Source organism: Leptodactylus fuscus, chromosome 1 (genome assembly GCF_031893055.1).
Source record: "Leptodactylus fuscus isolate aLepFus1 chromosome 1, aLepFus1.hap2, whole genome shotgun sequence".
In the NCBI taxonomy this organism is placed as follows: domain Eukaryota; kingdom Metazoa; phylum Chordata; class Amphibia; order Anura; family Leptodactylidae; genus Leptodactylus; species Leptodactylus fuscus.
In genome coordinates, this window is record NC_134265.1 from 181206028 (window position 1) to 181221945 (window position 15918).

At 39.2% G+C, this 15918-nt stretch overlaps 1 protein-coding gene across 2 annotated transcripts in view; it reads right to left on the reverse strand.

The window, feature by feature from the left end:
* PLPPR1 (phospholipid phosphatase related 1) overlaps positions 1–15918 on the reverse strand; it is a 100416-nt gene that overhangs the window by 49412 nt on the left and 35086 nt on the right. For both annotated transcript variants that reach the window (XM_075280365.1, XM_075280366.1), the window contains exon 2: positions 10696–10796. In XM_075280365.1, the coding sequence (XP_075136466.1) occupies positions 10696–10758 (63 nt within the window). In that variant the 5' untranslated portion in view covers positions 10759–10796. The remainder of the gene's footprint in view (positions 1–10695; positions 10797–15918) is intronic.

Genomic DNA, 15918 nt, shown 5'->3' on the forward strand with positions numbered 1-15918 from the left:
GTAAACATCGATATTTATGAGTTTAGATATTCAGAATATTAAAAAAAAAGTTTTTATTCCGTTATTTATTTCTGACATCAGTTACCACTGCATTAGTGAATGATGGCAAAGCAACTATCTAGATACTAATCTGCAATCTGTTCTATAGTAGTGAATGACCATCTTTGTCTTATATGAACCAAAGTATATGTAAGGGTCGGTTCACATCTGCGCATGTATTCCGTCCGGTTAGAGTCCACATGGAGACCCCCGGACGGAATACAATTGCAATTGCAAGCGCTGTGCTGTAAAAGCATATGGACCCCATAGACTATAATGGGGTCCGTGTGCTTGCCGCGCACTGCCTGCATGAATGATTACAATGTGTGTTAATATTTTTTGACAAAAAGTGACAGATCTAACCTATCTAATCAAGCTTTGTAGACAACTTAACGTAGATGCACAAGAGTGGCCTGAGCCAACATTTTAGCTGGGAATGGAAACTTGCGGCCCTTGCACTATAGGGAGGCAAAGAGGCTGTCAAGAAAAATAATTTGGGCTGTCAAGAAAAATCAGTTATAAGCCCCTACAAATTGCTGAAATGTAAATCCCTTAAGATATTTCCATAATATATTCAGTTTTTGGTTATCTGAGTCTCCTAAATTAATAACGTACGGTGGGTGGCAACAACTAATTGCAGCCATTACAATGCCCATAGGGGTTCTAAAAAAATAATAAAAAAAAAACCAACTATGTAGAAGCATACCACTGTCAAGGATTTTAATGCTTCTAGTTATAAAGTCCTAGACAGTAATATTACAAAACATAATATACTTCAGAACAATTGGTATTTTAATTAATTTTGTGTGGGTTATAGTAGAGCATACAACACTGTGTCTACAGGTTTGATTTCCCCTGCCTGTCTGAGACTATGCATCTGGTGCAGCAACTCAGTAATTAAATGTGATTCAGGAAGAGTTGAGGATGATATAACCTAAAGACAATAGGCATTTCGAGGATAGAAAGCAGAGAGTCTTGCATATGTTTTACTTGAATCATTTGGAGAGCAGCCCTATAAAGCAAGATAAGCAGCGTTGGCAGCACAGAGATATTAAGAAGTAATACTCAAGGCTATGAAAGTAATAGATTACAACACACCAATGTAATTGGATTCTTAAATCAGAGTCTAGGTCATTCAGAATTACACTGTAATAAAATATTCAGATGTGCTACAGGATCATTGTTATTTGTTTAGCTTGGATGTCTAGACCTATTCACTAGGCATACTAGGACTATACATTTTATTATTCTAATGTAAAAAATCATTAAAAATTGGCTTTTGCTGGACTTCATTAATGTTTTTGGGGCACTATGTGAATAATACCTATAATCATGTCATTATTTGGGGGTTTGTGTTTATAATGTTCACTTTCTAATAAAAATGACATTGTCACTTTTTTATTGGGTCATTAGGTTTACAGGAAACTCAAATTTACAGTCCTATGAAACGTTTGGGCACCCCTATTAATCTTAATCATTTTTAGTTCTAAATATTTTGGTGTTTGCAACAGCCATTTCAGTTTGATATATCTAATAACTGATGGACACAGTAATATTTCAGGATTGAAATGAGGTTTATTGTACTAACAGAAAATGCGCAATATGCATTAAACCAAAATTTGACCGGTGCAAAAATATGGGCACCTCAACAGAAAAGTGACATTAATATTTAGTACATCCTCCTTTTGCAAAGATAACAGCCTCTAGTCGCTTCCTGTAGCTTTTAATCAGTTCCTGGATCCTGGATGAAGGTATTTTGGACCATTTCTTTCTACAAAACAATTCAAGTTCAGTTAAGTTTGATGGTCGCCGAACATGGACAGCCCGCTCTCAAATGATCTGAAAACAAAGATTGTTCAACATAGTTGTTCAGGGGAAGGATACAAAACATTGTCTCAGAGATTTAACCTGTCAGTTTCCACTGTGAGGAACATAGTAAGGAAATGGAAGACCACAGGGACAGTTCTTGTTAAGCCCAGAAGTGTCAGGCCAAGAAAAATATCAGAAAGGCAGAGAAGAAGAATGGTGAGAACAGTCAAGGACAATCCACAGACCACCTCCAAAGAGCTGCAGCATCATCTTGCTGCAGATGGTGTCACTGTGCATCGGTCAACTATACAGCGCACTTTGCACAAATAGAAGCTGTATGGGAGAGTGATGAGAAAGAAGCCGTTTCTGCACGTACGCCACAAATAGAGTTGCCTGAGGTATGAAAAAGCACATTTGGACAAGGCAGCTTCATTTTGGAAACAAAAATTGAGTTGTTTGGTTATAAAAAAAGGCGTTATGCATGGCGTCCAAAAAGAAACAGCATTCCAAGAAAAACACATGCTACCCACTGTAAAATTTGGTGGAGGTTCCATCATGCTTTGGGGCTGTGTGGCCAATGCCGGCATCGGGAATCTTGTTAAAGTTGAGGGTCGCATGGATTCCACTCAGTATCAGCAGATTCTTGAGAATAATGTTCAAGAATCAGTGACGAAGTTGAAGTTACGCCGGGGATGGATATTTCAGCAAGACAATGATCCAAAACACCGCTCCAAATCGACTCAGGCATTCATGCAGAGGAACAATTACAATGCTCTGGAATGGCCATCCCAGTCCCCAGTCCTGAATATCATTGAACATCTGTGGGATGATTTGAAGCGGGCTGTCCATGCTCGGCGACCATCTAACTTAACTGAACTTGAATTGTTTGTCCAAAATACCTTTATCCAGGATCCAGGAACTGATTAAAAGCTACAGGAAGCGACTAGAGGCTGTTATCTTTGCAAAAGGAGGATCTACTAAATATTAATGTCACTTTTCTGTTGAGGTGCCCATACTTTTGCACCGGTCAAATTTTGGTTTAATGCATATTGCACATTTTCTGTTAGTACAATAAACCTCATTTCAATCCTGAAATATTACTGTGTCCATCAGTTATTAGATATATCAAACTGAAATGGCTGTTGCAAATACCAAAATATTTAGAACTAAAAATGATTAAGATTAATAGGGGTGCCCAAACTTTTTCATAGGACTGTATATAGGTTGCGTTTGTAGTTGTACAAAATAAAATATTGCTTGAGGGTACAATATTCTAAGACCTTGGTCATTCTACCTTTTTGGTATATAAGGCTTTGTTTTTGCAAGCAAGCAGTCCATATTGTAGTATATATGATATTTGGTTCATTTTTTAATTCCATTTTGGGAAGAAGCAATGTAAAAGGAAAAATATAGAGGAACATAATGATTTTGACATTGCTGGTTTTAATGGAGTTTATTGTATGGGATAAATAACATATTAGGGTGCAGTCACACTACGGATACGCTGACTGATTCTGAACGTTAAAACACAGTCAGAATTAGCGCGTATAAAGCAGATCCCATTCATTTCAATGGGAGCCGGCATCATACGAGCGCTCCCCATTGAAATGAATGGGCTGCTTTTTTCTCTACAAGCGCTCGCATTGAAGTGAATGGGAAGCGCGGCTCACTTGGCTCATTCAAATGTAGAAATGTATTCCAAATTAACAGGTATTTTGAAGCATAGTATAAATCCCTCACAGGAGGAAGGAAAGAAAAAATATATAATGATATGGGTGTAAATTTAATCATAAGGAGTGAATACAAAGACAGCATCTTACAAATAAACAGCCCAAAAGCATCAAATCCATTCTATATCTCAGAAGTATATGGAGAGGTCACAAAGCCACGTAATATCTGCTGAGTAATAGGAGGACATCCGTAGGGACCAGATTTTATTGAAGGGATCAGACGTATCAATTCGGATGACACTGAACTACTGTATTAACACAGAGTTAAACAAAAGAATCAGAGAAATGTCATGGGACCTACATACTACAGTAGATACCAACAGACAATATGATCCTAGGATGAATCAGTAAGATGAACTGGGTCAATTTACAATATAATGGGAGTGTTTTTTATTTTATTACTTTATTCATTATTTATTTTATTCATAGGTTTATCTGCAATCAACCATACCACTGGTGTCTAATATATTCCAGTGACATCTTTGATCAAGCTACTAATATGGGTCCAGTACTCTGCTGTAGTCATATTGGATCACCATCCGTGTTACGTGTAACCCTACCCAATTAACCTCTTAGGCTAAGGCTCCACATAGACAACTGCAGCTAAAACTGAACCAACTGAACTAATAAGCAATAAAACCTACATATTCTAAAAGAAAAATCTAATTTTGGTGATTAAAAAATAAGTAATACATAAAAGTAATACTTCACACCTAGTACGTGTTAGGTGAAGACTGAGTTCATTATTGTTATTAATGGTCTGTATTTTTACAAAGCATCATTGATTGATGCATAGCTATTAACAGTACAATGTAGACTAATATCAGAATAAGAGAGCAATGAAATAATACCAGCATTAGTGAGTAAGTAAAAGCAGATAGTCATTGGAAATTCATGAGAGCCTAGCACACAAGGCCAACTTTTCTTGTTTAGAATTAGCTACATGTCCTTCACACAATACACTGAATGCAGGAATCCGTGATCCTGGGTTCTTTGCATACTTAAAGGAATTTTCCAGTGCATAAAAATTAATATCAAAAAGGCTACATATGGGGGCATAAGAAACATAACAAAATTTTACTAACCATTTCGGAACCCCCTGGTTCCACTCCAGAAGCCCTTCCTAGTCCCTGCTGTGCTCTGTTCCCTGGTATCTGACACACTCAGGAAATGCCTGTAGTTTGCCTTAGGAGAGCATCTCCGAGCATTGTTGGGAAACACCAGGAAAGCAAAGCATGGCCTCAGAATCTGGGTTGAAGCAGTGAGGGATCGGAAAGAAATGAATAAACTTTTGTTATGTAAATGCCCCCATATGTAACCCAATTAATTTTCATTTGTATGCACTTTTTTAAACAAGAATAACCTAAGTCTTGCATTACTTACTGAGGCTATTCTGTCGATCTATGAGGACTTCACAACCAGTATACTACTAGACACATGAAGAATTTTCATTGATGAAATTTGATGATTTTATCATCACCACAGGTGTCCTCCAAATATATATGGTGGCATTTATGATGGAGGGTGAACAATGTAGAAAGAAGAAGCCCTTAGTTGCTTTAGAAAGGAGATGTGATACTTTCCACAAAAAAATATATTATTTGCTGTAAATGCTGCCTGTATGTGAGTGGAAGGCTCTATGGCTGTTATGCCAGGTCTGACTTGTGATTAGGCAGCTGCACCAGCAGAATGTGAGTGAATGCAGACCATTGCTTGTCGCACAGACTTTATTTTTAATTAACTATCTTTTTATTGGATTTTGTTATACAATAAACTAAGGGGTGCAGAAGAGAATAAAGGCAGGAGAGGATGATCATTAATACTACCATCACTTTGATATTCTATCAAGAGTATAAAAGGCAATTACATGTGGAATAACAAGACCCAGAAAAACCCACAGAGCAGAATACAATGATGTACAGTAGTAGTCATGATCATAATATTAACTACAGCATTTAGAATTAAAGTCGCTACTACACTGTAGAGTCTAAAGACAAAGGACATAGGAGAGGAAAGAGGAGGGGTAAAGGAAAATACCAAAATGCATAGCCATGCTCATAATTGTACCCGTGAAATTTTTCCAGAAAAGGAAGTATTTCTACAAGAAAATTATAGCAATTATAGATGTTTTATTATACACATATTTATTTCCTTTGTGTAAATTGGTACAACACAAAAAACAAAGCCAAAAAGGAAAAATAGACAAAAATTTTAATCATTTCATGGAAACTCCAAAAATGGGCCGGACAGAATTAATGGCATCTTTAACTCAATATCTGGCTGCACATCCTTTGGAAAAAAAAATTGCTGAAATCAATGGCTTCCTACAGGTATAACCATCAACAAGTTTCTTACAACAGGCTACTGGAATTTTGGACCACTCTTCTTTTTCAAACTGCTCCAGGTCTCTCATATTTGAAGAGTGCTAGGGACTTAACTACCGGGGTAGTAGGGGTAGTGGCTGCCACAGGGCTCAGGACATTAAGGGCCCGGCGACAGCTTCTACCGCTGCGTTTTGTTTTCTTCTTAATAGGCTGTTACCGACTCGAGTTACTCCAGCCAGTAATGGGCGCTATTTACTTACCGATCCTGGCAGGGGCCGGGATCGGTAAGTGACGTCGCGGGCCCCACAAACACTATTATTATACTCGGCAGTCTGAAAAGACCCCCAAGTATAATGATCGGAGGTCCAGGAGAGGTAAGGGAACATAAAAAATAGTGTTACTTACCTCTCCAGGCAGGCTTCGGGCCTAGTTGTGTGAAGTCCATGACATCATTGAAGATCGCCAACACCACCAAAGACTGCAGCGGAGCTGGAGATAGATAAGTGACAGTGGTTTTTTTAATTGGTCCCCCTTCCCCCCCATCTCCGATTATTATATTCTGGGGCCTCACAAGACCCCAGAGTATAATAATTGTTCATGACTGTTCACAATGGGGCAAAATACTGTGTATAGGGGGCATAATATTAAATGCAGGGGCCACTATGGAGTGTAATATTAAGTGCAGGGTCCACTTTGGGGCATAATAGTATGTGTAGGGGCCACTATGGGGCATAATAGTATGTACAGGGGACACTATGGGGCATAATAGTGTGTGCAGGGGCCACTGTGGGGCGTAATAGTGTGGGCAGGGGCCACTATGGGGCGTAATAGTGTATGCAGGGGCTGCTATGGGGCATAATAGTGTGTGCAGGGGCTACTATGGGGCATAATAGAGCGTGCAGGAATGCAGGGGGTTGTTGGTCAGGGTCTTTGGCATCGGTTGTGGGGGGCCATGTCAAAAGTTCGCCACGGGGCCCCGCCATTCCTAGTTAAGCCACTGAAGCGTGCCTTTCTACAAACAGCAAATTTAAAATCTCTCCACAAGTGTTCAATGGGATTTAGATCTAGACTCACTGCTGGCCACTTCATATCTCTCCAGCGCTTTCTATCCAATTCTGGGTGATTTTTGTATTGAGTCAACCTATCTCCTCTTTACCTGGTTTCTAGCGTGATTTTTATATTGCCCACACCTGTTACTTGCCACAAATGAGTAACGAGCATCACATGCTTGAAACAAAGTTATTTACCCACAATTTTGAAAAGGTGTCAACAATTTTGTCTGGCCCATTTTTGGAGTTTTGTGTAAAAGAAAACATGTCCAATTTGCATTTTTTTTCTCTTTTTTTCTGTTGTCCTAATACACACAAAGGAAATAAACATGTGTATAACAAAATGTGTAATTGCAATAATTCCCAAGGAGAAATACTTCATTTTGTGGAGAAAAATAACAGGGGTGACAAAACTTATGGCCATGACTGTTTGTTCCAATGGCTGTCAATTAGATGTCAACTCAGAAAGGGAGTCATATACAACATTTCTAAGTTGTGATCACAGGAAATTAAAGGCCCTGATGGATCCAATAAACATCCAAAGGAGATTATAGTGCATTAACATTTTTCATGTACTGAAGTATGGCATATTCCAATGTTTTTAAATTATCGCCCAGAGCTCCATTGCAGATGGAGGGGCTATTTGCTTCAACCTACAAGCAATTAAGCTTCTAGGTGCCTCGAGGATGTATAGGAACCTGGCAGTTATTCATGCTATTTGGTGGGAGGATATTAAGGAGATAAAGCTAGGGGTCCAAGCGAAGATGGATTTCATTGACTGATCTACTGAGGGTATAGATTTCTAGAAAGCACTAATCAGAGGACAGGACCACAATGTGAAGTAATGTGCCTCCTGGCACCCTTCAACTCCAACAGTCCCTGTAACAGATGTCTGATGAATTGGAGTAAATTCTTTGAAGTAATTATGGAAAATTATTTGTACTGGAAAAAGAGAGGTCTTAGCTGCCTGCCTGCAGGTCAGTTGCTATGTAGCCCATGAAAGGGAAGTAGCCAAAAGAATCCCATATAGTCATATAGGGATCCTATCCAATGCGTCTGGGTCAAGATCTGTTACAATACTTTTGAAAGTTAGAGTCACTTTTGAAATGTTTATTCTTTCATGTTGTGGGGAATTTCTCAGGTAGATGCTTGTAGCAGTGCAGGAAACAGGGACACATACACTGGATTGCACACCAGTTCAGGCTTTATTCACATGTAGTGCATACACTACCTTTGCAAAGCCACAGAATAAACAAAACAAAACCCTTCTCGGCTGAGAAACTAACTTAAACGTAAGGAAACTTTTCCTTACAGGAGACTATACAGGAGACTGACTACCAGTCTCCCACTTTAGCAACAGCAACGGGTGGCACAGTAGCTACTTTGGAGGTCCGGTCTGGACAGGTCAGCTCTGTCAGTGTGGTGCCACACTGCTACTCTTCACACTGAGGCTATTATCAGGCCTTGATTAGTCAGCTAACCTCCCTGATGTGGGTCAATATGGGACAATATTGAACTTGAAAAAATAAATAAACAGAAGATAAAAGAAGGTTATTAAAGTTTTAGCTATACGCAATTGCTGCTTGGATATGAGGGTTGCCTTTTATCTGTTACTGGTCAATTCACCCCACTCACCCAATCTTGCACTCACCCTACACTGAGTGTACATCGCAAACCCAATACAGTCCACGCACCCCAAATACACTCTACCACTGCTACTGACTTGCCAGGCTCAGCAGAAACCTCACACACATAAGTACCGATCTCTCTAACAATGGGGCACAAACACATTTCAACCGATACATAGCACAAACACTAAGTAACATTAAATTTAATGATTTAATACCCAAAGGGTTTAGTGCTATATATAGAAAGAAAAAAAAAACAAATAAAAGATGACAAGATAAGCAAACTGTTTTAAGATAAAAGGAGAAACACACAATATAGCTAGTAACTCTTTTGTTTTAATGGAGCTTGGAGGATCTCTGATGGACTGAGCACACCCAGATTGCTCACTGGCTCCAAGATGTAACACCATCTCCAAAGTATCTTAGTTCTTTGTAAGGCAAAGTTCCTGCCTTGTGCTTAGCCATGCCTTCTGCCAGACTGCCCCTCCCCCCTTCAGAATGGTCCTGACCATTTGTTTGTATTGGGCTCAGATATTACTTATGGCAGCCTAGTAGCATTTGGACAAATTGCTTTCCTGTCAGCAGAAACAAGATAATTGGTCTCAGCTTGTAATTCTGTGATGTCTATGGTCTCCAGAAATCAATGATGGAGAAAACATAATTTGCTGCATTCTTTATATAAATCTGCGTAATGGTTGTTTCTGAGTGTTGCAACTTTGTGTGAATATTTTAGTCTGAAAAAAATCATATATCAGATAATAATACATTTCTCTACTGCTCTCATTACAGAAGTCTAGTCAATTTTGCATGACAATCAGAACCGTATAAAGCCATTAATAAGACTTTATATTATGCTATTAACATTGTTATACTGTATGATTCTTCTAGTCATCCTGCTAGTAATTCAGTAGTGTTGCTAGGTACAACAATATTGCCTTATATGTAAAAGAGATTCATGCTAGAAGGAAACTATAGTTCTTACAAAGTGGTGATTCTAGCTAATCCCATCCACGTATTACAGAAACATACCCACAGCAGAAATGCAGTGGTCTCCAAAGCTGCCCAACATCACAGCAGGGAAATTGTACCTACGATAACACTGACTGTTTCTGTATAGGTATAATTGAAGCAGAATGCCACATATGAAAACTCAATGGAATTTCTGTGAAAAGCGCTGCAGGAAAAACCGAGACGCATTTCCACTGCTTTTTTGCCCACATCACTTTTTGGCTGTGGTCTGCTACGTGGGGCATCAGCCTAAATTAAAATATCCTGACTGTGAAGACAGGTTGTTCTTCCATGAGATAACACATTTATTACATACAGCAAAGAAAACATAATATAACATGCACTGTATAAGTAATACTAATAAATGGCACCACTTAGAGAAAAACTTTTTAAATATAAATCCTATAATATAATATTTGCTATCCAAGAATTACAAGCTGCTTCTGATCTTCTCCAGCTCATGAGTCATTGGACTGTGTCTGGTCTATCTGACATCTTTGTAAACTAATGCCATGATGTGAACCCTCCATAACAATACTGTTATCACTCCTGGCACCAAGATGCCAAGTGACACTCACTGTGACAGGTCAGCATCTGTTCCTTCATGCCCCATGTAATCTCATGAACTGAACTCATGAAATCCGTTGTCACTACTAATGTGCTAGTAATGTTTTATATTGCATTGGCTACATAGCGTCTCTGAGGCTACGGATGGCTGCAAGCGTCCTGTTAATTATTTGTGCGGGGTTTTCACTAACTCCTATTGATTTTACCGTCCTTTATTGATCTGCAAATGCTCCTTGTCTTAGTGAACATTGATAGTTTCTGTATACTGTAATGAGATGCCTCAAGTATGATATTATTAAACCATTTTACAAGGAAGGATTGCACATATTGTGTATACAGATTGCCAGAAATACTGCACTATATTATGATGTAAGACGTGTCCCAGCTGCTCTATGAGAATTTTCAGTGACACATGCAATGTAATAACTATAAAACCTGGTAGATATCAACTGGCTATGAAGCTTTACAGTGACTTGTTTACTGATCTGCAACTGTAACCATAGCAACCCCGTCGCTTTCCAAGATGAAGCGTAGCACTTACCTCCACAAAGATGAAGCATGGTATAATTGAATAACTGCGATGGGTATTGTTCTCCAAAGCCATGTCCTCTCAGTTGGAAAGGTCTGCGATACCTAAAATGTCTGCAACAAAAGAGAAAAAAAAAGCTGTAAAGAATTTAACCTGAATATGTTTTGGTCATTGTGTTTAATATAGTGGCTAGTGTTGTATGTGGTCTGTGCGACAAAACATCCCACCCTAAAATAGACAGTAAACATGCAAAAAAATTACCATACAAAATAGCTCATCTAAAATAGATAGTAAATGTACAAAAAAAATAAACATACAAAATAGTTCATCTAAAATAGACAGTAAACATACTCAAACAGGCATATTCCATGTAGACAAAGATAGATGATATATCTACAATTCTCTCATTGTCATAGATAACTTTTGCAAGCTATTTGGATTTTTTTTAAAGGGATTCTACCATTAAAACCTCTTTTTTTATGGATAAGACGTCGGAATAGCCTTTAGAAAGGCTATTCGTTTCTTACCTTTTGTTGTGATCTCTGCCGCACTGTTCCTTAGAAATACCGTTTTTTACCGGTATGCAAATTAGTTCTCTCACAGCGATGGGGGCGGGCCCGAGCGCTGAAAATGCGATGGGGGCATCCCCACTGCAGCTTGAGAACACGATCCTGCAACGCCTCTACCTTTGGCTGGATCCTCCAATTCTCTGTCGTCTTATTCCTGCGTCACCTCCGACACCTGTGCAGTTGGCTCTGCCAGTGAGACACTAGCAGAGCCGAGTGCGAATGCCGGCCGGTGGCCATTTTTGGGAGGCCACTCCTGCTTTGAACTACAAGAGCAAGAGCGGCCTCCCAAAAATGGCCGCCAGCCGGCATGCGCAGTCGGCTCTACTAGTGTCTCACTGGCAGAGCCAACTGCGCAGGCGTCAGAGGTGATGCAGGAGGAAGACGATAGAGAAGGGGAGGATCCAGCCAAAGATAGAGGTGTCGCAGGATCGTGTTCTCGAGCAGCGACGGGGATGCTCCCATCGCATTTTCAGCACTGGAGCCCGCTCCTATCGCTGCCAGAGAACTAATTTGCATACCGGTAAAAAACGGTATTTCTAAGGAACGGCGTAGCGGAGATCACATCTAAAGGTAAGAGACGAATAGCCTTTCTAAAGGCTATTCTGCTGTCTTAACCATCAAAAAAAGAGGTTTTAATGGTAGAATCCATTTAAATAGCTTGTCTATGTCCATACCCTTGAAGTTAATGACTCCTTCAGAATGTCAATGTTTTCTCCACATCAGGTTATAAAAATGGGTGAACCGATTTGTTCTGAGCCAGGTTTGACCAGAAAATCCCAAATTGTTTTTTTTTTTTTTTTTTTTTTTAAATAACAAAATCAAATAACTTCTCGGATAAACTAAAATGATCACGTCAACATCTATCGTGGTAAATTATTATACTGGGGGGGTCTATTCAGATAACAGAGTATAATTGGTAGAGGAAAAACCAAAGGAAATATGAGACAAATGCAAAAATATATATAAAAAGTATGAAAAATATTTATTGATAACCAAATAGTTAAAAAATCACAGGAAGACATACAAAAATAACTCACTAAAAATATTGAGCAGACACATAAATCAACCCACTCAGCAAAGTGCAGTGCAGCCCCTAGTCATAGGTATATAGTATAGTATCTCTGAGCCAAAGCATGTGCACTCCACCCATGGAATATAACTACAAGCCAGCTAAACAACTAGCCAGTTAAATAGCAACATCATATATCAAAAATGATATACCCAGAGACAAGGTGAAATAGTGAGCAATGGAGTCCACTGCAAAATGCCGATGGGAGTAAACTGCTGAACGCCTGACACGCGTTTCGCCTAGGATGGCTTCATAATATAATTGGTAGAGGCCCAGGGGAGGTGAAAAAAAAGAAAAAAAAAAAAAAACATTTATACTCACCTTCCCTCTCCTCTTTTTGTCTTCCTCGCAGCGTCCCACACTCTCCTGGTGACGTCATGTGCTAAGGCCAGAGGTTGGGTTACAGCGGTGACATGGGCAAGCCAGGAAACATGATGTCATGGCACTAGGCTTGCCAATTTGACTGCTGAGGCCCAGTCACAGGATTTATCAGTAACCCCATGCACATGACGTCACTGCGTCACTGAGGAGTCCTAGAGAGGAGAGACCAAGGGAGCGCTGGATGCCATAGGAGGTTCAAAAGAGGTGATGAAAAATTAGTATAAATGTCTTTTTTTATATTTTTTTACACCTTCCCTGGACGTCCATCTAGTAGTGTAAGTACTGTGGTGGGCCCCTGCTGCATTTTTGTTTACAGACAGTTAACTGCTGGAATAATCCCAGCAAGTAACAGACCCTATTTACTTACTGATCCCCATTCCTGCTCACAGCCACCTCCGCTTCTCCTTTTGCCCTCCAGCGCATCCTATTCATCCTTGTGATATAATACAAGATGCATGGCTCCCCCTGGAGGGCAGAAGGGGAAGCAGAGGCGGCCATGAACTGGAGCGGGGATCAGTAAGTAAGGTCAGTGGACAGCAGCAAATGTATTTATTAGGCAAACACCAACAAATACTGCTATTATCATACTCTAGGGTCTCCTCAGACCCCAGAGTATAACAACCAGAGGCCCAGGGGAGGTGAGCGAGCATAAAAAAACAGTGTTCCTCACCTCTCCAAGGTTCTGGCGTGACTCCATTCTATCTTCAGGTGTCTGTAGTGACATCACAGAGGGTCAAAAACACAGTTGTGTTGTAGCCCAGAAGAGGTGAGTACCACTGTTTTTTATGTTTGTCACCTCCCATGTGCCTCTGATCATTATACTCTGGGTCTGAAAAAGACCCCATGGTATATTAATAGTTTGTAGGTAGCATACTTGATCTCCACACTGTGCCCACTGTCTTAAAAAGTGGTGAATGGGGTGGAAAAATTACACAGTGGCGCATCTTCGGTACAAATTAGAGATGAACGAACACTGTTCGGATCAGCCGATCCAAATAGCACGCTCCCATAGAAATGAATGGAAGCAGCTGTGACGCCGGCCTGCCGCTGGCAAAATCAGCGTCACAGGTGCTTCCATTCATTTCTATGGGAGCGTGCTGTTCGGATCGGCTGATCCGAACAGTGTTCGCTCATCTCTAGTACAAATCTAATCCAGTTTTCTGACATACATGGTAGTGTGTTAAACACAGTGTGTTTATTCACCGAAAGCAAGCAGAGATATGAATGAATCCAAGCACATATATGAAGCTATCCAAGATTTTAAACGCAAAATATATTTAAAAAGTTAGAAAATGTTCCATCATTGCCTGAACATCTCTTTAAAAAAAACGTTTGCAGAAAACCCCCTTTTGGACCATTTGTTGTTGGGTGCTAGGAACAAAGGAACTAGGCCCAGGCTTATAGCAAACAGTGAATGTATGACTATGTATTATTACTAGTAGACCAGAGAAACAAATACAGAGATCAAATATTAATAGAGAGGAAGGATTCACAAATAAGCTTCAGTTATGTTCATTTTAGGGAACCTTCTCTTGTAGATCCATAAAATGTGATTACAATAATGAAATGTTCTATGATATCATCAAGTTCATATGGTCTTTTATGAATGCTTCTTACCAGTAAAACCTAATAGGAAATAGATTTATATAGAAATTGTTTTATGCATAATATATACATTAGGTGTGTTATTATCACATTGTTCTGTGTTCATTTCATTTTATTTTGTAGCAGGTTGTTGGAGCCTCGGATAAACTGATCATAGATCAGTACCATAAGGAATACCAGGGGATTATAAACAACACTCACCGCACTTCTATTACAATTCTAAAAAGCATACATAGTTTCCCACTTTTTAGAGAACATAACAAATGCAGCATGATATCTATAAAAACAATGAAAAGTCATTGGAGAAACTTTTCATTGCTTTTTTTGTCTCCTGTAATAAGATATCACGCTGCAGAAGTTTAACCCGTTGCAACAGTTTGGGTTAACTTCGCTACATCTGTGGGTCATACAATATTTTTTATGAGGACCAGCTTTACTGGGAAGTTATGTAACACTAAGCTCCTCTCTGCTCCTAGGATGCACATAATGTTTCCTGTATGAATAGGAGGTCACACTAGCAATGCAAGTCTGGTAGAGCCTTCATTTGACAAACATAAACTTGCATTGATAGTTTGACTTCCTATTCATACAGGAAACACTAAGTGCATTAGAAGTGCAGACAAGAAGTCAGTGCTCCAGAGGGGAACATACTCATAGCTCCCAACTGTCCTGTATCCAGCGGGACAGTCTTGATTTTACACTGCTGTCCCGCCATCCTGGATGGCTTATAGCTTGACCTACTACGCCCTTGAAGTGTTTTGCTCGTTTACAAACTTTGCCCTGATCCACCGGCTCTTATCCCAACATAAAGGCTAAATACTATACTTGGTAAGGACCTACTAACATGGCATCATAGGCACCAATTTTTATACTAATAAGCCTTAACCTATAAATAACAGACATGACACAAAGTTTCTTTTTTCTGTGGTACAATATTGGCCACGGTGTTTATTAAGGTTAAATGTTTAAAATTTTATTCAATAAATAAATCCAATAAATAAACCTCATAAAATTCATAAATAATTAAATAATTCATATAAATAAATAAATAATTAACCAATAACCAATCAATCAATAAATCCTCTCAATATCAATCAATCAAAATCATTAACCCCTTAAGGACCAGGCCATTTTTTGGTTTCGCATTTTCGTTTTTCCCTCCTCACATTTCAAGAGCCATAACTTTTTCATTTTTCAGTTCACAGAGTCACATGATGGCTTATTGTTTGCGGGACAAATTGTACTTTGTAATGGCATCATTCAATATGCTGTGCAATGTACTGGGAAGCTGGAAAAAAATTCAGAATGAGGTGCAATTGGAGAAAAAATGCATTTGCGCCATTTTCTTATGGGTTTAATTTTTACAGCGTTCACTGTTTGGTACAAATGACATGTTACCTGTATTCTACGTGTCAGTACGAGCGCGGTGATACCAAATTTATATAGTATTTGAAATGTTTTGATACTTTTAAAAAAATGATAAACTTTGCAAAATAGAAAAAAAATTTTGTGTCATCATGTTCTAACACCTGTAACTTTTTCATATTTCCATGTATGGAGCTGGTTGTGGTGTCTTTTTATGCGGGACAAGATGACGTTTCTATTGATACC